The sequence below is a fragment of the Nansenia antarctica genome (genome assembly GCF_963989245.1).
Source record: "Nansenia antarctica genome assembly, chromosome: 14".
Lineage (NCBI taxonomy): Eukaryota > Metazoa > Chordata > Actinopteri > Argentiniformes > Microstomatidae > Nansenia > Nansenia antarctica.
The window spans coordinates 22,653,719-22,677,505 of NC_137684.1; the positions used below are offsets into that span (position 1 = coordinate 22,653,719).

General features: G+C 48.5%; 1 protein-coding gene across 4 annotated transcripts in view; it reads left to right on the forward strand.

The window, feature by feature from the left end:
* Positions 1-23,787, forward strand: part of srgap1a (SLIT-ROBO Rho GTPase activating protein 1a) — a gene marked incomplete at its 5' end in the record, with an annotated part of 93,777 nt that overhangs the window by 42,512 nt on the left and 27,478 nt on the right. For 2 of the 4 annotated variants that reach the window (XM_080544830.1, XM_080544831.1), the window contains 9 exons: positions 2,847-2,909; positions 6,874-7,056; positions 8,438-8,566; positions 10,209-10,430; positions 11,176-11,277; positions 17,163-17,360; positions 17,856-17,940; positions 19,256-19,283; positions 21,466-21,571. In XM_080544830.1, the coding sequence (XP_080400956.1) occupies positions 2,847-2,909; positions 6,874-7,056; positions 8,438-8,566; positions 10,209-10,430; positions 11,176-11,277; positions 17,163-17,360; positions 17,856-17,940; positions 19,256-19,283; positions 21,466-21,571 (1,116 nt within the window). Of the gene's footprint in view, positions 1-2,846; positions 2,910-6,873; positions 7,057-8,437; positions 8,567-10,208; positions 10,431-11,175; positions 11,278-17,162; positions 17,361-17,855; positions 17,941-19,255; positions 19,284-21,465; positions 21,572-22,496; positions 22,531-23,787 lie in introns of all 4 variants that reach the window. The other 2 variants (XM_080544832.1, XM_080544833.1) reach the window with 1 other exon arrangement.

Consider the following 23,787-nt stretch of genomic DNA (forward strand, 5'->3'; position numbering starts at 1 on the left):
AGGAAACATCTCTCTCTCTCTCTCTCTCTCTCTCTCTCTCTCTCTCTCTCTCTCTCTCTCTCTCTCTCTCTCTCTCTCTCTCTCGCCTATACCCACTAGCTCCATGAGAAGGCTTTTCATTGAACACTGGACGGCTTCCCAGATTTTTCAATGAAAAAGAGCTGACAAACGTTAGATCAGACAAAGTGTAAAAGGTCTTCTCCTCTGAACGGAGGGCCGCTAATGGCTCCTCCTAAGGGAGAGCTTATGTCATTAACCCCCTCGCTTACCTACACAGACTCAGTTGTTAGATGCAAGCGCATAATATGCCATGCCATGACCTAACAGATAATGTCACAACACGTTAGAGTGTTACTACTTGTGTAAGTACATTGTTGTTACACAGGTATAGTGTTTATTGTATAGTAGATAGTGTACATAGCCTTTATTTATTTATGTCAACCAGCTCTTTTCTCTTTTTAGTTTTGACCCTTGGCTCTCTTGTTTTTAGTCTTTTTTCCTAGCACCAGGGGAGCCCCCCCCCTCCTAAATTTCGTTGTACGGTACCTGTACTGTATAAATGACAATAAAGACCAGTCATTCATTCATTCAAATCATAGGGGCAACTTCATGTTAAAGTATGACCCGGCTCCACTTACGTGGCCAAAAGGAAGACGAAACAATCTTTCAACAATCTTTTGTTCCATCTCCCCCAGAACCCCCAACCCCTGGGCTTTAGCCACCCTCTCCTGGCCTCCCTGCCTTCTCAGCTGTGCGTGAGAGTGGCCTCGTTAAAGAAGCTTAGCTTGTCTTAGCTCTATTTATACAGGGTAAGTCTGTCTAGTGGCTTCAGTGAGGAATAGGTACAGTAAGTAAACAAGGGAACTGGCTGGACAGGTGGTGGGCGACACACCGGAGGGCGGAGGTGTCTATCGGCCCTTGGGGGTCACCCCTGTAGGTAGGAGTGCTGATCACACACACCCTGGCCTGGTTGCCTGGCCTGGCTGCCTGGCAGAGACCAAGGCTAATCCTCTTTGGTTTACCTGCACATGCCTGGACACCACCACCTCTCTACCACATCCACCTGTGCTGTGAGTCAGGCTGGATCTAGTTTGGGATCTATAGGATCGGTGCATTCTTTCTAACAATCAATGCTCTGACTAAGAGGTTCTGATCTCCGCCCTTCGGAGCTTGTTGACAGCGTACAGTGTCCGTACATGGTTCCGTTCTAGAGGGTTGCTTGTGTGGGTACGGCAACGCGGATGTGTGTGGATCCACCTGGATCAGTGAGGTTTGTGACCTCAGCAAAAAAAAACGAAACAAAACACACACACACACACACACACACACACACAAAACACTTCCTCGTGGCCAACACCCACAGGAAACCACAGTGGTGTATTCGCAAGGTTATGTGAAACCCATCTGAACTGTGAAACCACAGATTAGACCTCTCCTACCGTTTCCTTTTTTTGAAACGTCTCTCTTCGTTATCGGCGCTTCATCGAGATCCATCCCGTCGGCTCTGGGATTTTAAATGCAGACGAAATGTACCGTGTAGCTCACATCTATCCCACTTCATTCACGGTCGACACGGATTCCGATGCGTGAAAATGATATCGGTCTAGTCTGTTCAGACTGTCTTGCCAGACTTTCTTTTTTTTATATATATTTTTTACTTTCTTTTTATTGACAGTAAGGCAGATGTTACAGATATACAAAAACAGTACTTTTCCGTTTTGTTTGTTTTTCATGAACCCTGCCCTACACAAATCCTGAGTGGTGCATCCCAGGATGAAGGATATAAATAAATAAAACTAAATAATAATAATAACAGTGGTGACAGGTAATGAAGACAGTAGACAGGTATAGATAAGTAAATAAAGAAATAAAGAAAAATAAAGTGCAATTAATTTGTAAGCTAGGATAAATGAGATGTTGCCAGACTTTTAAATGCAGACTTTTTTTTTTTTTGTGTGACCATCTTTGTTATTAGATTAGAGTTGTTGAGTTGTCTGTGGTGGAGAGAGAATTACCTTCACCTCTAGATCAGAAGTAAGCCCCATGCCACCCTATCTCTCTCTCTCTCTCTCTCTCTCTCTCTCTCTCAGCTTGGCAGTGGGGATGGACTGTCTGAGACACCTTTTTTACAACCCACTGCCGGGAAAGGCCTCCACAATGAGATTAGGGGATCCAATAATTGGCTTAGAGGAAGACCGAGTGCCTCACAACACTGTAATATCACACAGGTAACACATGGGAAGCGCCCTAGGTTACACTGGGTATTCACAACGTGGTTGTCATATCTCATACGAGTCAAAAAATGCAGCCGTCGGTCGTGTACGCTACAGTGATATATAGACAGCACTTGTGTGTCGCCTGCGTACAAACATCCCCTGTAACTCTCCATCAATCACATAACTGTTTTATATTTCCCTGCAGAGAGATGGATGTATTGATGTAGGCATGTGTCTGATAGCCATTGAGTGGCTCCTTGTGGCGCGGGTTGATTGAATTTCTAAATCTGGGGGGGAAATCGCTCTGAATCTGGGGGGAAATCGTTCTCTCGTGCCATGCTGACAGTGGGTGTACTGTACTGTGTGTGTACTATATACTGTACTGTACACGCTGTGGCTCTGTGTGATGATGACTCGATTACAACTCTCACTTCCCCACTTAACTGTTCGGCACCGACTCTGTTTGTGCTGTTTTGTTACATTTGAGAAAAGTCTTTGAGTTAATCTGTGGAGTGAGTCACTGTGGAGAGTCCGCAGATGTGCTGTGTGTAACATTTTGTTCTCTCTCTCTCTCTCTCTCTCTCTCTCTCTCTCTCTCTCTCTCTCTCTCTCTCTCTCTCTCCGCTCCAGAGTAAGGAGATCACCTTTCAACTCCAGGAAGACCTGATGAAGGTTCTCAATGAGCTCTACACTGTAAGTGTTTTCATATCTTAAACCAATTTGACTGTGTCATTGTAACATACTAGTGTTAACAGAACTCTACGACCAACTGTATTTTGCCTCACACCAGACAACATCTTGGATGGTCAGAATTGCTGCTTGGCTGTATGTCTGCAGGCCAGAGTGGCTGCAGGCCTGTATATCTGCAGGCCAGAGTGGCTGCAGGCCTGTATATCTGCAGGCCAGAGTGGCTGCGGGTCTGTATATCTGCAGGCCAGAGTGGCTGCGGGTCTGTATATCTGCAGGCCAGAGTGGCTGCGGGTCTGTATATCTGCAGGCCTGTATATCTGCGGGTCTGTATATCTGCAGGCCTGTATATCGTCCTCTACTCTATAGATGCCAGATCTCTGACCTTGGTAGAGCGCGGTGCTTAAACCCCACTAATCAATAGTTAATTCAACAGCTTTAATTGCTGCTGTCAGGCCGTGGTACAGCACAAGGCCCTAGGTTAGATTCATGCCCTCCATGTGTCACCGCCACAGGGCTTAATAACACGCTAACATGTCCTCAGGTAGAGGAAGCCCGCTGGAGAACGATCTCGGCATCTTACCGCACGTAGAACTCGTAGGTTTTTATGCCGCACCATTTATGCGCTCTAACCCATTCGTATTAGGGCAACGTGATCCGCTTCGCCGGACAACTTCAGAACCTTTTTGAGTTTGACTTTTGACCGTTGGGGGGGGGGGGGGGGGGGGGGAGTGAAAGATGGATAAGGGTTGAATTTCTGTGGCTTGTTAGGGGTTTTCGATGGATTGTGAATTCACCAAGGGTTAGGTTATAACTCGCCTTCACAACTACACTACCCCCCCTCCTCCTCCTCCCCTCCCCCCCTCTGTGTACAGTACCGTATGTGAGGATCGCTCACCCCCCCAGCACACCGTAGCGTTCCGCTGCAGATCAATGACACCGAATTAACGTCCACACTCCGCCCTAGTGTTGTAAGTGCTCACTGAAAAATTCATATGATCAATTCAGAATGTGGAAACACACCCAGTACGGATACAATATATCAGATTATGATTACGGCATTGATCGCTACGGTAAAAGCTTTAAGCTTAGGAATACATGTTAGGGGGGAACACATGAATACATTAGCGGCGAAGGCGGTTAGTTATTCTGCTCCGCCTGGGGGACTTGGTGGAAAGGTCTCAATATGCCCCATAGCGTACGGTGCCTTTGATCATGAAAAGTAGATTAAAGACAATAATAGATGCACCCCCGATCGGCCGTGACACGTGTAACACCAGCTGTGTGTGTGTGTGTGTGTGTGTGTGTGCGTGTGTGTGTCACTCCTCACCGCAGACAGCCATCCAATATGACCTGGTTTACCCCGCCCCCTCCACCCCCCTCTCTCCTCTCATGGCCGGATAGAAACATCCACAAAGACTATTGCGTCAGAAAGCCACGGGGCCGGTGTGGCCACACGGCCAGGAGAAATTACTAGGTCTGGTCCTATACTCTAATTCGGTCTCTCTAAAAGGAGCAGGAGAGTAAACACTGCATGGCCGCGTCCAGACCAGTAAGTGAGGAGTAGGAGCCCCGCAGTCGGTCGCCCCGACGCTGCGCTGGTTCCAATTATGCCTCTCTGGCCGACAGCACTAAACAAACAGGCGCGCAGGGCTGTCCTTCCACGCGTACAGAAATAACTCTTTTTTTGGGGGGTAGGGGGAGGGAAGATGTTTACGTTTCAGTACAGGCCCATCTGTATTTTGATTCAGATTGAGGTTAGGCTGACGATTGTAATGCGTACGGACAAGACAGACAGCGTGACTGTAATTTACTGTATATTGAGTCGGTTCGTTCTGGGTTAAGCCATTTGGTTGGCTTTCCTTTCTTTTTTTCCTTTTTTTTGTTTGTGTCAGTCTTCCTGAGGGTGACTTTGTTCAGAGTGGCTGTCGGGTCAGTACTGTCGGGTCAGTACGGGGGTTTGAGGAGCCGCTGGCCTGGCACGGCGTCCTCGGCAGGGGAGGGCGTGGGCCAGAGCAGCAGGAGGAAGGGCTGGTTCTCACACCCTGCAGGGTGGCAGACCCCTCCTCTCCTCTCCTCCCCTCCTCTCCCCTCCTCCTCTCCCCTCCTCTCCCCTCTCCTCTCCTCTCCTCTCCCCTCCCCTCCCCTCCCGTCCCCTCCTCTCCTCTCCCCTCCTCTCCCCTCCCCTCCCGTCCCCTCCTCTCTGCTCCTCTCCCCTCCTCTCCCCTCCCCTCCCCTCCTCTCCTCTCCTCTCCTCCCTCCTGGCTGTACAGCCTCATCCTCCTGCCACATGGTCCATGACCTCTGCCAGAGCCAGGAGGAGTGTGACATGTTTAGTTTTACAGGGACAACGCGCAGTCATAAACATGACTAGTAAATGTGCCAGTTTAAACCATTCTGGCTTATTTTCAACTAGTAAGGGACCAGGTGGCAGGTGTTGAACTGTTCCAAGTTAGGAGTACGTAGTTACCGCTTTTGCAGGGGGGGCTTAAAGATTTAAGATCCCAGAGGAAATTAAACAGTGATAAAAACCGGTTCTGTCAGACCATGCGTCATAGCCTCAGCCATGACTCTCCCCGGTCGTGATTCGTCCGTTTTCTTCGTCAGTCGTCAGTTTTTCTCCATGCTAGAGTCCATTGTGTGTTTTATAAATAGCTCTACATGTTTTTTATCGACCGGTATGACATCCCCTGGAAGAAATTCTACTTGACTTTGCGGTGTAGTACCTGCTACTCTGTGCACTGTGAGTCACATCCTAAGGTCGTCCTGTAGAGAGTATGTGTCACTGGAGAATGAGTCATAGCCCCCCCCCTCGTCAGATAACAATGACTCAAACCTAGGGGAGTAGCTTTAATCGACATACCGCTGTGGAGCTAATGCATTCCCCAGTATGCCTCCGTCGCTCCCCTCTAACGGTCGTGACGCGATGACAGAAGAAGTCGGTACACACTCATACAAACTATAGCACATAACCTCATGCAAACGAAGGCGCGTTTACACGCTGGTCCTTTTTAAATCTCTGGCCTCAGGAGTCACATGTTAAGTCACAGGGGATTTTCTCTCTCTGACTTCAAAGAGGGAGAACAGGGTGGTGTAAGTGGTTCAGGCAGTCAGTCTGTCACCACCTGATGTGGGGCCTGACTACTCCCTGCTGACGGTGAAGCTGTGCTGCGAGGGTTAGGGAAGGGATGATGGGGTGTCTGTGGGTCGGATCGAAGTCCCTCTGTGCTCCATTACCGGCCTGGCATTTCCTACGTGTCTCAGGTGAAAGAGTCACCACCTCTGTAAACCAACCAACCAATCACACCAGCACACTTCCCAGAAGTGTCCTCTGAAGAGGGCGTTAAAGCACACAGCAATATTTCCAATTGAAACAGCAGTGAATGGACCTATCGCGAAGCCACGCCCCCTTTGAAAACTCAGACAAACAAACAACGCTTCACTGACGGTGACTGACTGACCGACCGTGACTGAATGACATTCACTTTTATTCACAATTACTTTCACAATTACTTTTCTGCAAATTTCTGATTTCTGATTTACCACAGCAAGTAATAGACATGTTTTTTTTTTTAAAGATGACAGGAATATTTTGTCTAGAAGATTTTCACCATCAGATATTAGCGAGTTGTTTGTCCGAGTTTTCTACCTGTCGTGACTTTTACTGTGATATGATTGGACAATTTCTATTTTGGGGCGTGGCTTAACGATACATCCATTGAAAGAGCAGTGAATTGCGATTTCTGAGGTCGTATAAGAGCGCAATCTAAAACGAGAGAAAGAATCTGTCTCTGGTTTGTCTAGGGTGAGGTGACTCCCACTGTGTGAGCAAGCTGGAATCGATCAGTAATGATGTGGGTAGAGAGATTTAACCTTTTGTTTGTTTGGTTCAAGGCAGCTGAGACTCCACTCTGAGGGATGGATAACTCTGACCTCTGACCCCTGACCTCTGACCCTCCCCCTCCCCCAGGTGATGAAGACCTACCACATGTACCACACAGAGAGTATCAGTGCGGAGGGCAAGCTGAAGGAGGCGGAGAAGCAGGAGGAGAAGCAGAGCGGCCACTCCGGGGGTCCCGTCTTCAGCATCCGCCTGGAGGACAAACACCAGAGGCGCAGCTCCGTCAAGAAGATGGAGAAGATGAAGGAGAAGGTGAGGCTCACAGCAGAGAGGGTCTGATGGAGGAAGACCGTCCGGTTCGTTCTCTTTCATGGAATAATTCACTCACTTTTCTTTCTACGATGGCACCTTTTTTTCCACTTCCCGCAAAAGCGTGCTAAGGGTGAACCTAAACTAACCTCAGCCAGCATGAGATTAGTCACGCGATAGCCAAGAAACAACAGAATTATTTTATTTTATTTCAGCACTTTGGCTTCTTCTTTCGTGTAACGTCAGAGGTCCAACTCGGTGTCGCGTAGCCATGCCCGCATCTCTGGTTCTAGGTCGAAGAGGCTGGCTTCTGAGGGTGGTCTATATAAGGGGCAGATGGTGATTATGTGGTCGGTGGTCTGCTCTGGGTCACCGCACTCGCAAGCACTTTGGCTTGACTAAGGGATATAGAATATGACTTACTGTCACATTCTATAACCCGACATGCAATACCGGTATATGTCGCGAGCATTAAGCCACGTTGACGTCCACATGTCGCTGTCTGTGCCAGCCTTCCACAGACCAGGAACAGCCTTCCACAGAACCAGGAACAGCCTTCCACAGAACCAGGAACAGCCTTCCACAGACCAGGAACAGCCTTCCACAGAACCAGGAACAGCCTTCCACAGAACCAGGCTGTCGTTTGGTTCTGCAGCCCTGCTGGCCTGCCTTGGCCTGGTGTGATGGAAACCACACTGCGAAACTCTGTCACAGCCAAATCGGCAGGCTTTGTGTTCCTAGAACAGGCCTGTTTTCTGTTAAAGCTCCGTGACAAATGATTTAATGGCCTCGGGAACACCATCTTTATTTTTTTTTCCGCCAAAAAAGCTCTTCCTGGAATGCGTTTGTGCCGTTCGTTTGGGAAGTAGCAGAAAGTAAAGGAATACCGTGGTGAGTCACTGTTCGCCGGTCAGTCGGTGGATAGTGACTAACGGGCCCAGTGTTTGTCTGGCAGGGAGGAAGTCAGGAGACTGTGTAGTATCCTGGAAGGGGGGTTGTAAGGAGTCGGGACAGGAGCCTTTTTTTAAAACACGCACAGTTTCGTTTATGTACGGGTATTTTTTCGATCTTTCTTTTTTTTTTTGTCGCTCTAGCCGCTTATTTGCACGCCTCTGTTTTATTTCGGGCTCCTCTTGTTTGCCAATCATCCTGCCTGAGCTCTGTTAGAGGCGGTGTTTGCACAGACATGAAAGCACACTCACTTGTCAACAAAGGGATTTTTTGGCTCATTAATTTCTTTCTTTTTGTCTCTCTCCCTCTCTCTCTCTCTCACACACTCTTCCTTATTCTTCCTTTCTTTCTCTCTCTCTCTCTCTCTCTCTCTCTCTCTCTCTCTCTCTCTCTCTCTCTCTCTCTCTCTCTCTCTCTCTCATTCTCTCCTCAGCGTCAGGCCAAGTACTCCGAGAATAAGCTGAAGTCGATCAAAGCCCGGAACGAGTATCTTCTGACGCTGGAAGCGACAAATTCCTCCGTTTTCAAGTATTACATTCATGACTTGTCTGACCTAATTGATGTAAGTAAACCGTGTGACTGTGTGAAGTATTATTTATATAGATGGGGAAACTTTTAAGCTAAGGAACAGACTAGATAGAACTAGAAAAGGTTTGCCGTCAAGGGGTAAATATGACAGTTCCCTACCTAGGAGCCCCTCTCCCTCCATACTCATTAGCGATCCCTTGTTCCCATGCTTAATGGCGTTCTCTTCCTCATTCCTGGAGATCTGAGGGAGTGTGTACACTCAATAACACAAGCTGGGGAGACATTCTGCTGCCACAGACTGAGCAGAGACTGCTCAGCAATAAGCCTCCCAGACTTCACAACAAGCCGTCTGCAGACTGAATCAGATGCTTTTCCCAAAAAGCGCATCTCAGTAGATTGTATTACGTTTTTTTAAATTATTCTCATAATGCTGAAGAAACCCTGACATTCAGCAGTATTTTCTGAGGCCTTGGAGGAGATTTAATATCTGGGTCCGTAGAAAAGTGATGAGTTTAGCAGCCGACCTGAAATATGAGCGATGGTGAAGGATACTGTGGGATGGAAATTACAGTGGGAGAGAGAGAGAGAGAATTAAAGTGGAAGAGCCTAGAAGTAGTTTCGTAATGAAATCTAGTCTTATTCTACCCTGGTCCTTTCCCCATGTCTGTGTGTGCAAAACCAACAGTCCTTCATGAGAGACAGAGAGAGAGAGAGTGAAAGAGAAACAGAGAAACAGATCTTTAGCTTGAATCGAGCGGGGTGCGGCCATGTCCCTGAAACCCAGTTTTGTGAATTACTTACTGGTGTTGTAGGTCAGCCGTCCCATCCTCCAGCACCACAGCAGCACTCCCCAGCTCTCTCTCTCTGTCTAACCAGCAGATTGCTTTGGTTTTACCCTCCAGAGCCAGACCTATATACATGACTTATTTATAAACTGGCCTACCTACCTGCGATATTATTTTTTCTTCAGCAGAGAGAGAAATAAATGCACTGTACCACTTTTGCCGCCGTTACCACGGAAACCTGAGAGAAAGGCAGAGTTCTTTCTGCGATTCACGTTCTGTATTCCAGACAGCCGACTGAAGGAGAAGGGAAATGTAACCTCCCTTCAGTGCCATGCTGTGTGCTCAAATTGCACCTTTTTACTCCCAAGCCTCTGCAAATCACGAGTGTGTGTGTGTGTGTGTGTGCGTGTGTGTGTGTGTGTGTTGATATGATCTGTCTTTTGAGGTGACAGTAGCTCAAAAAGGAGAGATGATAAATTGGATGTATTATGACCCAATATAAAGTGTACAAGCTGGATGGAAGCTGCCAAGCAGTGTTCCTGTGGCTGTATGTCTTCCATCAACCTCGAAGTGTGTGTGTGTGTGTGTGTGTGTGTGTGTGTGTGTGTGTGTGTGTGTGTGTGCGTGCGTTTGTGCATTTGTGTGTGTACGTGTGTGCGTAGTCACTACAGGCCCTGGCCCACCAAGGTCCTACTTAATGAAAAGCAGCATTAGATTCTGTCGACACGACTCAGGTTATATGATTCATGTCCAAGGCTCCCGGCTATTCAGTTGATGGCCAATAAGTTCAGTTGAGTTGATGGCCAACAGTTCGGTACTGTAGACCTTGTAGACGATTTACCGGTACTGTAACATAACCATATGTAACCCCCTGCCCCCCCCCCCCCTCAGTGCTGTGACTTGGGATACCACGCCAGTCTGAACAGGGCCCTGCGGACCTACCTCTCCGCCGAGTACAACCTCGAGACGTCTCGCCACGAGGGGTTGGACATCATCGAGAACGCCGTGGACAGCCTGGACCCCCGCAGCGACCGCCAGAGGTTCATGGAGATGTACCCCACCGCCTTCTGCCCCCCCGTCAAGTTTGAGTTCCAGCCTCACATGGGAGACGAGGTGAGTCAGGCCCATTCACACCTTGAACCTTGACCCAACAGCCAGGGAGAAATTCAGGTTTCTCCAACGGGGTTTTTTCGGATAAGAGCTCTGATTGCACGGTTTTACTGGGTTTAGGACCTGGGCTGTCAGAGGCAGCGCTGTTTATTTTTTATAGAGGGAAGGGAATGACGAATGACGTCTCGTTTCTCTACCCTCTCAAGTACCGTCGCTCAGCGTGTGTGTCGGGAGGTTTTACAGCGGCGCTGGGTTGCGCGGCCGGCAGCGTTCAGCTCACACCGACACCGTGTCTGTTTTAGCTGTTGGGTTTTGTTGCTGTCTGGGTTCCCATCTGGGTCAGGAGAGAACCAGTGTGGTTTTGTCATGTTCATCCACATCTCGGACGACTTGTACGTCATGTCGTGACGTTAGAATTATAAGGTTCTACCTAAATTTGTCAAAATTGAGTTTTTTTACATAATCTGATCCATTAGGTGTTTATTAATGCCTGTGTGGTGTTATTTTTAAAATGTTGACATTTTTGAGTTAGTAATTCATAAAATACAAAGGTTCCATCTCACAGAACATAATGGAATGTAAAAACTTTGACGCTCAATATCTCTGAACTACCCTAAACGGAGATAGAACCTTATAATTCTAAGCTCACGATGTGTCGGCTAAAGGTTAATACACCTCCTCCCGTCCGTCCGTCAGACTGTTGTGATTCCCTGTGACTCCCCCTGATGGCGTTTCCTCTTCCCGCCAGGTGTGTCAGATCGCCGTGCAGCCTCCGGTGAACGGAGAGCTCATCCTGAGGTTCCAGCAGCTGCAGTCTCGCCTGGCCACTCTGAAGATCGAGAACGAGGAGGTAAGAAGCCCCCTAGACTAGAGCCCCCTCACGGCTCACTCCGCTCCCCCTGTCTCACTCGCCTGGGGTGGTAAGGCTCCAGGTGGCGAGGGACTGTTAACAGCCAACCCACATCCCTCCGCTTCTCCAGTGTACTCGTGTTGCGCAGCCGCGGCATAACTTTTCCTGTATGAGAAAGTTTCGTCCGGGGGTCAGTCAAGGTTGAGAGAATAAAAAAGGTGTTGTTGAATCTTTCAGGAATCAAATCGATTCGTCCGATCCGAATCAGCTCCAACTTTCTCCTAACCTGCAGGCAAGGCCCTCAGAACCTGCCGCTTTCACACACACACACACACACACACACACACACACACACACACACACACACACACACACACACACACACACAGAGAGAGAGAAGCCTCAGCTGGCTTCCCAGTAGGTAGAAGAAAGAAGAAAAAAAAATCCTATAAAAATCATTCTGTCTGTTTTATTTGTACACTGTCCTGGCTTCCTCTCTGCTTTGACATTGGCGGTGCATCCCAGGTTGTTACGTTTTAATCTGACTGCACCACAGCATGCCTGAGCGCCCCTCGAAATAAAAAAGAAGCCAATGGGAGAGGAAATGACTCCGTCTCTGGGTGTTGCGGAGTGCAATCACGTCCATCAGTCTGGCTGCTGTCTCACAACTGACCTGCCTCTCCTGTCTCTGCAGCTCCTTCTCCTCATCACACATCGATGCACTCACAACAGACTTCTCTCTCTCTCTCTCTCTCTCTCTCTCTCTCTCTCTCTCTATTATATCCTCAGACAAGACATGGAAAGTCACTGGCGAATGGTGCTTCTAGGAATTCAGATCGGCTTGATTTATCATACACGTTATCATCTTACGCCTCACCTGAGTTTATGGAAATGTGTGCGTATCAGAGATGATTACTGTGGAGGGACGTTTTAAGTGATCTCCAAATGATGTAAGCCAGTGATAATCTTAGATGCTATTTATTCGAGACTTAGCATAAGACTTATCATAAACAAATATCTTGTATGAAAGAAAGACAAAACATTAAAAATTCTCTTCAAATCTTAGTCTTAAATTACGTTTCTAAAAGAGCTTCTACGTTTCTAAAAGTCAATAATAGTGTAATGAAATTAAAAACCAAACAAAAATATAATTCATTCCAAAGATAAACTGAATGCTTTAAAGTCCCCATGTCCTCATTTAGTTCTGGGACCAGGCTTGAAATAATATTTCATATAAATGTTCACCTAAGTGTTTGGTATATCGCGAGTCTTATCGCTATCACAATATCTAGCAAAAATATCGCAATCTTTTCTTAATATCCTGCAGCCCTGATACCGGTACTTGTTCTGCCAGATCTCTGTACTGGATCTCCTCAGGTCTACACCAGTATGTGCTGTTCAGTGTTCTCAGTGGGTTGTGTACCATGGGCCTATCCCACTGGGTGTGTACTTCAGGGTTGGGAGCTGTTGACGTTAAGCTCAGCTGGTGTCCTCACACCGCCTGTATATGACTCTCGTGGTGTTTGAATATCCAAAAGCGTATTACCTCTTAGAATGCCAGGCCAATACAGTCCATGGCTTTATTCTATGTGGTGTGCTTGTGTGGATATTGGAAAATAGCCATGAACTGCCTGTAGGCTGTAGCGTACTCAGTGCAGGGGGGCGTGTGTGTGTGTGTGTGTGTGTGTGTGTGTGTGTGTGTGTGTGTGTGTGTGTGCACACAAGCTATAGTGCTGTATCCTTGCCCTTGCCTGCCTCTCTAGAGCGGATGTTCACGCGGGTCAGGATGGGAGTGCAGGGCGCTGCTCGTGTGTTAACATCACCAGATGGCCTCTCTTCCTGCCCGGGCACATTGTGTCATTGAAAAGAGCTTTGGAGGGGTCTCTACTCTCTATAGCCCATTGAGCCCAACTGTAAAACTATAAAGAGGGTCTAGAGAGATCTGCTCCAGTCAGGAAAAAGCTGTGATTTGTTATTTTGTTCTCTTGTCATGTACGTACTGTATAGAAGTGCAGCTGTTTCCTACGACCCTTGACCCCCGACGGAAGGTGAAAGAAAACACTGATGAATAATGGATGCCCATTAGAGGAGGAGGAGGCCTCTGGATCTTACTCTCCGTGGGAGGCCCCACTGTGGCCCCAGACTGGTTTTAGCCTCCGAAGCAGAAATTCATATTAATAGAATATGTTAGTGGTGCAAACACCTCTCTCTCTCTCTCTCTGCTAGTCTCTCGAGGAGGCTGTTTCCCATTTCAATTCCCTGTGTCTTTCCATGTGGTTGTTTTCCGGAGCTCATAATGTAGTCATTTAAATTCCGTTTGTCCCGTGAGGTTTGGATGAAAACGGGCAGCGCTCGCTCGGTCCGTCAGTGTCTCTCTGCGCGCTCTCTCTGGATGTGTAGTGAACTTTAATGGAGATTCTCAGGGCATTTTCATGCTATAAACTCCCAGCAATCCAATACCATCGACTTTTGTAGGGAGTGTGTGTAGGTGCGTGTGTGTGTGTGTGTGTGTGTGTGTGTGTGTGTGTCTCTGTGTCTGTCTGTCTGTGTGTGTGTGTGTCTGTGTGTGTGTCTGTGTGTGTCTGTGTGTGTTATGTGTGTCTGTTGTGGTTGTGTGTGTGTGCGTGTGTGTGTTTCTCTGCAGATAAACCTCAGGGAGGAACATCAAAGCCTGGGAGATGGTGTGTTCAGACCTCGCCTGCACTCTGCAGCCTGACTCACTGATCAGCCGATAAGCTACTCACCACACCACCACACAGGCCCCAGGTGGAAGGCTCGGCCAGCTAGACTCGTTAGCCTCAGCCTGGGTCGATACTGTCGACGTGTCGGTCTCAATCAGCACCCTAGCACCCTAGCATAGCACGCTAGCACCCTAGCCTAGCACCATAGCACCCTAGCACCATAGCATAGCACCATAGCACCCTAGCACCATAGCATAGCACCATAGCACCCTAGCACCATAGCATAGCACCCTAGCACCCTAGCACCGTCCTAGGTACTGTAGGGAGTCGGCTGCTACGCCCTCTGGTCCCGTCGGTACCAACGGAACCTGTTTTGAATATTCTTTCAGTTTTAAGTGCATCCCGTCTTCCTCCATTCCATTGTGGAATGAAATCAGCGATCTCGACGTGACTTGGATGTGTGAAATCAACACAGTTAGATTTCAAGCTCGCTTTGACCGAGTCCGATCGTGTTGTTGTGTATCCGGGATTACTTTACGCAAGGAAAGGAGGTGATGTAATAATGCTGTTTAGCTGACAGCTTTTATCCAAAGCGACTTACATCGCAGCGAGCGCATACATTTTTCAACGTCCCGGCGGGATTCAGAGCCGCAACCCATAAGCGCTAGGTAAGGAAGGATGCACTTTGAAAAGTACTCAAACGGGAGCCTTTCGACTCGCGCCGCCCCGGCACTGTCATAGAGAAGGGACGATGTACCCCCCCCCAGGCCTTGAACTGGTCCTGTGGGGGGAGTACCAGTGGGTAAGACCGAGCAAGCTTTTCTAAAAGACCATGCTGTAATTGAACCTCAGCGCAGTCAACACTGGTCACTAGTCAGCACGCTGAATAATGGATGGACTTTTTTTTTCGACAGCTTTTTCGCTGGGAGCGTTTTCTCTCGCATGCGTGGGTCCTTCTTCCATACGGTGACAGCTGGTCTCCTAGCCTCCACAGGCCCACCCAGGAGAGGCCGGGAGAGAGAGGAGAACTCTCCGACATTTAAGAGGGTTGTACAGGGCACCTACGAGAGAGAGAGGGAGAGAGAGAGAGAGGGAGAGGGAGAGAGAGGGAGGGAGGGAGGGAGAGGGAGAGGGAGAGAGAGAGAGAGAGAGAGGGAGGGGGAGAGAGAGGGAGAGAGAGAGGGAAAGAGAGAGAGGAAGAGGGAGGGAGAGAGAGAGAGAAATGTTCAGTCTAGTCACACAGAAGGATTAGAAGTCATGTGCCCCCCCGCTGCTTCCCCTCGCCACAAAATTCTGCGATATCTGCAGTCATCTGGCGTTGTTTCTGCGTGTACTGCTCCATGTGAAATGTTTGAGTGGAACCCGCCCTCCCAACCCTCTTGTTTCCTCTCCTCACCCTGCCATTAGCCGTGTCCAGACCTGTCCCGTCTCTGCCCCCTTCTCAGGGAGACGGATGACACTGTAACTACATCCACACTGTGTGTAAAATCAGCCGTGTCAGCGGGGTAATCCATCAGCGCAACCACACCGGGATGAAAGAGAGTTGGAGAAGAAAGAACGCCGGAGTTCAAAACCCAAACCTTGTTTTCTTTTTTCAGACGCTACACATGAGTCATGGGTAAAACCTAAAAAACTCTGAAACACACTTTGATCCATGTGTCTGTGTGATTGTCTCTGTGTGTGTGTGTGTGTGTGTGTGTGTCTGTCTGTGTGTCTGTGTCTGTGTATATACAGTAGTATACTATACCCACACCCCAACTAATGGCTAGTTACATACATGTACCGGTATGCTCTGCAGCTTGTTCACACAAACATACACACATACACACACTCTACAGTCTCTGGCTCCCCCCCCCCCTCACTCACTCCAGCAGGTGAACACATGCTCTGTGCCATCACGTGAGCCTAAGGCATGTCATCATCACCATCCTTCCCCCCCTCTCTCTCTCTCTCTCTCTCTCTCTCTCTCTCTCTCTCTCTCTCTCTCTCTCTCTCTCTCTCTCTCTCTCTCTCTCTCTCTCTCTCTCTCTCTCTCTCTCTCTCTCTCTCCCTCTTTCATCTCCCCCTCGCTCCATCTACCTCTAATTGATCACACCGGGACATCGGTTGTCAACATTTTGTGGTCAAAAGCCGTTCTCAGAGTTAGGGGGAGAGAGAAAGGACTTTTCTCTAGTTAGATGGGGAAGAAAAGTGGCAGCACTTAAGCAAGTTGTTCTGATTTATATGAATCTGAAAACAATTGCTATCCTCTCCCCCCTCCTGAAGAGGATGTGGCCCTTCCTTCCTGGATTGACCTATCGCTAAGTCACGCCCCAAAATAGAAATTGTCCAATCATATCACAGCAAAAGTCACGACAGGCAGAAAAGTCGGACAAACAACTTGCTAATATCTGACGGTGAAAAGCTTCTAGACGAAATGTTCTTGTCATCTTTAAAAAAAACATGTCTATTACTTGCTGTGGTAAATCAGAAATCAGAAATTTGCCAACTCCCGCGGTTGTAAGTCATCGAATGTCATTCAGTCACGGTCGCTCAGTCAGTCACTGTCAGTGAAGCGTTGTTTGTTTGTCTGAGTTTTCAAAGGGGCCGTGGCTTAGCGATATGTCCATTGGTGCTAGGAACTGTCTAGTGCGCTGTTGCATAGCGGTATCCACCCTCCCCATGTAAGTGATGGGATACGCTCGGCCCAACCCTGACGTTTAGAAGCTCCTGGCAGAGCACTTTCCTTTGACAGCGAAAGTGGCAGCTATGGAAATGAGTCTTAAAAGCTCGGGACTGAATAACATCGCCTCCTTACCTTCCACCTCCTTTTCGTCCATCTGAGTGCAGGCAAATTGATTGCTCTGGTGTGAGTCATGTTCAAGGACCGATGCATTTGTCACGGTGTGTATGAGAACGTGCGGGAGGCAGAACGGCCTGAATTTAACTCGGTAGTTTCACGCGGAATAGAGGGTGGTAAGAGGGGGGTTCATGGTACAGCGGAGGTGATTTAAGATATATTCAAACAGTGGTACACATGATAGCACTAGGACTTTCATACGTTCGGGTGTTGTTGATGTACAGTTGAATGGAGGTTTTTAAAGAACAACAACAACAAAAAGATGAAGTTGTGTTCTCATATACTGTTCACAATGTGTTGACGCCTCACCTGGGACTTTGGGACCTGTACTCAACCTTCTCCTCCCGTCTGTCTGTGGGCTACAGATCAAGAAGACGTCGGAAGCGACCCTGACCACCATCCAGGACATGGTGACCATCGAGGACTACGACGTGTCGGAGAGTTTCCACCACAGCCGCTCCACCGAGTCGGTCAAGTCGACCGTGTCCGAGACGTACCTCAGCAAGCCCAGCATGGCCAAGAGGAGGGCCAACCAGCAGGAGACGGAGCAGTTCTACTTCATGGTGAGTACCGGTACCGCCACCTGTTTGACACCTCCGGGGTAGGACTGTGTGTGGAGAGCCGGTGTGGTTTAAGGGGTACACAATGGACACACACACTCACACACAGGGAATGGCCATGTTTTTAATAGTGCATTTTCCTACTTTTTAAACTTTGGTGGTATCCCCCCCCCAAAAAAGTCCTATATTATATTTTGTCAGAACTGCACAGCTCAGCATTTTTATGCTCAGCATCATCATCCCAAAAGTATCGACTCGCAGTCGCAGCATCAAAGCTCCCCAGCGATATATCCCCCAGTGAGCCTGTCCTATTCTCAGTCCTGTTCCTGTGTGATGATGACGAACATGGTGGGGGCGATGGAGCTTTAGAAAGCCTCCCGCCGTGTCCCCCCCCCGTCCCCCGCCCTTGGCTGCCTCGTCCCAGATTGCTGTCTTAACGGGCAGAGCCTCGCTCGCCCGGCTCATCAGCCCAGCGTAATCACTCTGAATTCTCCACAGAAATTCCGGGAGTTTCTGGAGGGCAGTAATCTCATCTCCAAACTGCAGGCCAAGCACGACCTGCTGAAGAGGACGGTGGGAGAAGGTAATATCATCATCGTCTCAGTGCCCCGCCCCCCCTCTGTCCCACCCCCCTAACGTCCTGTCCTACTTCCTGTATGTATGGTCACTGTCGTCTTACCCTCTATCAAAACCGCAGGGAAATGTAGCTTAGTTCGGCCCGGATGCGGACTAGGCAAGTTCCCGTTATGCATTATGCTATATGTCTGCTATTGTCTCAAATGTCTCTGTCTAGTAGGCTGGAGTTAGCAACCTAGCTCAGAGTAAATGAAAAGGAAAGATGGAGGTTTTCAAATAAAAAGACAACTTCTCAACAATGAGTAGTCCTCGGTTGACTCTAGAATAGTCCTTTTCGATCTCCTGCTCCGTGGTAACATTTCCGTCGTGCGACTTACCCTCTCTGCCCCACAGTCCCGAGTGAGATGCTAATCTCTGCCGCATTACTCAGCCAAGTCAGAGAGCTAAAGGGGTTTTGGAGTCCAGTACTGTGTATTATCCTTCTTAGTGATTGATTAGTGGTTAACTTAATAGCCCTCCTAGCATTAGTAAGGTATGATTGCTATGGCAGTTGTTCTCTTGTGTTCTGCCCCGGTGGGATCTCTTCAAGGCCTGACTAATCTACTGTCAACACACCGAGAGCCTCTCTGCACCACAGATGACAGTGAAGGCAAGCACCCAGGGTGGTCCCAGACTCTGTAAACCGGTAGGTAGCCGTAGCCGTAGCGGTAGCAGCCTGGGGTAGAAAAATGAGTTTTCAGATAACGAGGCCTCAAGGTTTTGACCGGTCGTCTACAGAGCTTTCAATCATGTCAGTGTCAGGTGCTCAGGTGGTAGCCCCGCCCCCTGTGTTTGACTGACAGACAGGTGGCATCCAGTCCATACGCATAGCAGGTGGCCACAGGTTTAGACCACCCCTTTTCTAGGGGTTTTGTGGTTAATCTTTGTTAACCTGTCTTGTGAATGCATGCATGCGTGTGTACCAGTGATTTTCTATTCACGTTGGCGTGTCTGTGTGAGAGTTTAGATGTGTGATGTGACAGATGTGAAATGTGATTGGACAGGTGTTTAAGTGTGTCTGTTGAACTGCAGGTTAGGCGTGACACTGTGAACAACTGCATAAGATTGTGCGTGCGTGCGTGCGTGTGTGTGCGTGAGTGTGTGTGCATGTGTATGTGTGCTTGTGAGCTGAGCTAACCTCTCACCGTGAGGTCAGTAGTTGTGGGCAGATGGTAGGCTGCGTATGCTTTACTGAGCATGTGCACAATGCACCGCAGGGTCCTCTGGGACAGGTCCTGGCCTGTCCTCCAATCTCACATCCCCTCTCTCCTCTCTCTCAACAGGTCACAGAGCAGATTACATGACCACAAGGTAAGACTCCCCCCCCCCCACCAACTCCCACTCCCCACCACTAACGACCCCCAGCCTTACACACACACACACACACACACACACACACGCACAGACACACACACACACACACACACACACACACACAGACTACTCCCGGCCCAAGATGTTCAGATTCACTCCTGGAGACACCTGTCTTCATGATAATAATAGTCAATTAACCTCACCTGATTGCATATTTTTTGGTTGCTCATTGACAATGAACATACTGTATTATCTCCCATACTGTAACATCTTTTCTGTTTTATAAAGTAAAAGTTTAGCCTCATGAAGAAATAGTTCCCTACCATTGTGTGAGAGCAGAAGAATCCATACTTGTATCTGTTGTCAAAGTCCTGACCCTGTTGAGAGCAGAGCAGATGTTCCCGGCTCCCCTCTGTTTTAATTTGCCATATGCCCAGCGTGGCAGCACGGCGTGCCCTGGTAATATTCTCCTCTTCCAGGGACCCGGCTACAAAGCAGCGCTGCAGAAATCCCTTTCCCTTTGAATCCTCTCCTCAGATCAAAAAATAGCAATGTTCTCCTCTCACACTGAGAGAGAGAGTGGGAGGGAGAGAAGTATAGATACATATAGAGTGGGAGAAATACTTTGCATGCAAATGAGATGTTTTAGTTTCAAGATCAAATGCTTTGAGCGAGGGGGGGGGAGGGGCGGGATATTTAAGGTGGTGGATGATGGCATAAATAATGGAATGAGGCAGGTTTTCTTTAGAATTCTGATGTACTGTGCACTGCAAAGATATGATTTTTTAAAGATGTGTTACGAACTGTTTGTTTTTTGTGCGCCAGTTAGGATAGGTGTGTGGGGGAGGGGTATGGTTAGATGGTATATGGCAACTCCATGTTAGCGATAAAGAGTAGCTTACAAACCACTGAAAAACGTGAAGGAAAATGTACTTATGGTACTTACTTACTCAAGATCAGTTCACCGTCACTTGTAGTTACTGTCATGCTGTCGCCATTGATTATTGTAGACATATTTTCCCTGCTCAATGCTACAAATGTTTGTGAAAAAGTCGAAGTAAACATGGATTATAACCGTGTATATACAGTTGAAGTCGGAAGTTTACACACACCTTAGCAAAAATACATTTAAACCCAATTTTTCCTCAATTCCTGACAAACATTCCCTGTCTTAGATTCTGTTCTGATCACCACTTTATTTGAAGAATTTGAAACGTCTGAATAATAGTAGAGAGAGTGATTTATTTCAGCTTTTATTTATTTCATCACATTCCCAGCGGGTCAGAGGTTTACATACACTTAGTTAGTATTTGGTAGCATTGCCTTTAAATTGTTTAACTTAACTGTCAAACGTTTTGGGCAGCCTTCCACGAGCTTCCCACAATAAGCTGGTGGAATTCGGCCCATTCCTCCTGACAGAACTGGTGTCACTGAGTCAGGTTTGGAGGCCTCCTTGCTCGCACAGACTTTTTTCCGTTCAGCCCACACCTTTTATATAGGATTGAGGTCAGGGCTTTGTGATGGCCCCTCCAATACCTTGACTTTGTTGTCCATAAGCCATTTTTTTTGCCACAACTTTGGAAGTATGCTTGGGGGTCATTGTAAACTTCCAACTTCAACTGTACCATCTAGCCATACCCGTGGGTGGATTGGTGGGGTTGCATCTTTCTATCCTCAAACCTGACAGACAGTTTCTTTAGGGTCCACACACTCACACACACACACACGCACACACGCACACACGTATGCCCACCGGGACCAGTCGTGAGCTAGATCCTGTCTCACACCGCCCCCTCACACACACTGCTCCCAGCCAGTTTGTTATGTCCATGACCTTTGATGTTTGGTAGAAAATGAAAATGCTAAGATATATCAAACAGTTTATCTTCGGGGGGGCGGGAGGCAGCTCATCTAGGCAGCAAGACGGGGCTGGTGGGGGATAAGGGTACGGCAGCACGACATCCACTCATTCTTACCTTGAATGACCCGCCACACCCCCCCCCCCAAAAAAAAACAATGCAAAAGTCATCATGTTGCTGATTTTTTTCCCCCCAATCTTTCCATGTGCATGCATAGTTTATCTGAACTTTTTCTCACAAGCATCTGAAGTACAAAGGTTTACAGGATGTTTATGGATCCGAGACACTTAGCTTAAAGTAACACGTTCTCCATTTTCCAGGCCTCCACACTTGCCTCCCAAGCCCCATGGCGGCACCCGGAGGGCTAGGCCCCGCTCTGTATTTAACGTTAAGTTGTTTAATGGCAATCTGGAGTCCTTTGTCAAGGTACTGACCTGGCAGGCGGCCCTGCCTCCTCTGACACTGATGGTCTCCTACAGTCTCCCTGCTCCATCATGATCCACCCTGTCCTGCTTTGGCTTTCCTGGGTCTGGGGGGGGCGGGTGGCGGGGGGGCGGGGCTGATCATTATGCTGGGTCTACAGCGTGTGTCAGGGAGCTCTGACATCATCTCTCTCTCTCTCGCTCTCTCTCCCTCTCTCTCTCTCTCTCTCTCTCTCTCTGGTCTGCGGCTCTGTGGTCTCAAACGCTGGGGGTACACTGAGGTGGTACAGACAGACAGACAGACAGACAGACGGCATCCAGGAGAGCTGCTGGAAATACCATGCCAGAGCAGAGGGGCATGCTGGGATGGAAAAGGGGGGAGAGGGAGCAGGGAGGAGAGGAGGGGTGGGGAGATTAATGTTGGTCTCCTCCAGCCTCCCCCTTGAGCGATGACTCACAGACCAAGCTCAGCTCTGGCATTAGTATTCTTCTCTCTCTCTCTCCCCCCCCTCTCTTTCTTGATTTCTATCTCTCTCTTTTCTCTCTCTCTCTCTCTCTCTCTCTCTCTCTCTCTCTCTCTCTCTCTCTCTCTCTCTCTCTCTCTCTCTCTCTCTCTCCCCTCCCTCCTCTTGTATAAAAGCAGCCAGTGACACCAGGATGATACATGACAGCAAGGGAACAGTGGCCATACTGATAAGGGAGCTGCCTCTCCCCTCTCCTCACCCTCCTTCTCCTCATCTCAGTGCCCTGTCCTCTGTCGTTCCCCCGGTGTTTGATGCCAGCTCTGTACTCTGTGGGGGTGAGGGGGGCAGCTAGGCTGGGGGTAGGTGGCTGCAGTATGTGGTGGTCCTGGTGGGAGTGATTTAATCTGGGTCTCGCCTCTCTCTCTCTCTCTCTCTCTCTCCGCTTCCTTCAATGCTTCCTTGTAGCCGTGGACGACGGAACTCTCACGCCAGACACCAGGTAGAGTAGTGGTGGAGACACACCGCAAGGGTCTGGATGGACCTGTCGCACGCTTCCTGTCTACGCTCACTTCCTGTGTCTCTCTCTCTCTCTCCTTCTCTCTCCGTCTGCCCCGCCCCTAACACCTCAGTCACTTCCTGTCTCTGATGACCCGCTGTGTAGGACTGCTAACCCGTTCTGGAGGTTTACTAAGACAGACTGAAGTCCCATCTCGAATATATATATATATAGCCTTTGGAGGAAGTCATTATCACGAATGAAAATGTATTCTAATTCTTATTCTATTTTTGTCCTCTCTCACCTAGCGACATATTCGCTAATGTATGATTGCGAAGTTATGTCGGGAAAGGAATTTGAATTCCCAAACACTTATTTTAAACCTTCCCCACATCTTTATTGGCTGGCACGACACAAGCTGTAGATTCAGCTGAACGTCGACGATCTTGCCCAGGTTTCCCAAGTTCAAGTTTATTGTTAGGTCACGTTACAAAGTAAGAGAGTAAAATATCTTCGCCTGGGGGGGAAGTAGCTATTGGTTAGCCTCAGAATGTTAGGCCTTGAGGCCTCCGGAAGAGGCTACGCCTTTTGGACAGCATCGGTTCAAACAGACAAATATTAGCCCAGTGTAATATTCCCAGTGTGATTGTATTACATAGTGTAGGCCTATGCAGTTGTTGTCCCTTTCCAACTCTGCTCTAAGTCCACCAGAACCCACCCAGTGATACTTGGCAGGTTTCTCTGTTTGGACTTTAGTGTAATTCCCTTGGGGGTGAAAACCAATCCACAACAACATTATGAAAAGCATGTGCGAGGTCCCGCCCCCCCCCCAGTAAGAGAACAGGCAGCTGGTGCTAAAACACCAGTCGTGATCGGCGGAGTACAGATCCTGTACTCTTTTTCTCCTGAGGTACGACTGTGTTTTCTCAAAAGTGGGGACAGCCCCTCCTCGTCTCCTCTCTCACACTCTCAACTCCATATCGAGTGTTTGGGTCCATTACATAAGTTCATACATTCTCATCACTTATCGGCCACCTAAAGTGTGCGCTCGAGTGTTGACGCAACATGATACAGTGGCCATTTTTAGTCAGCGCCGGAGGCCCCCGTCGACTTACATTTTTAGTCACAGACTTGCGCCAGCTTGTCATTGTGGTCAGCGAGGTACTTAGTGTAGATTTAGGGATCCTGTGGCCTTACGAAAGACTGGGTGTGAGTGACGCCCCAGCTGAAATAGCCCTACTTTAAGTCTGTCTTCGTAAA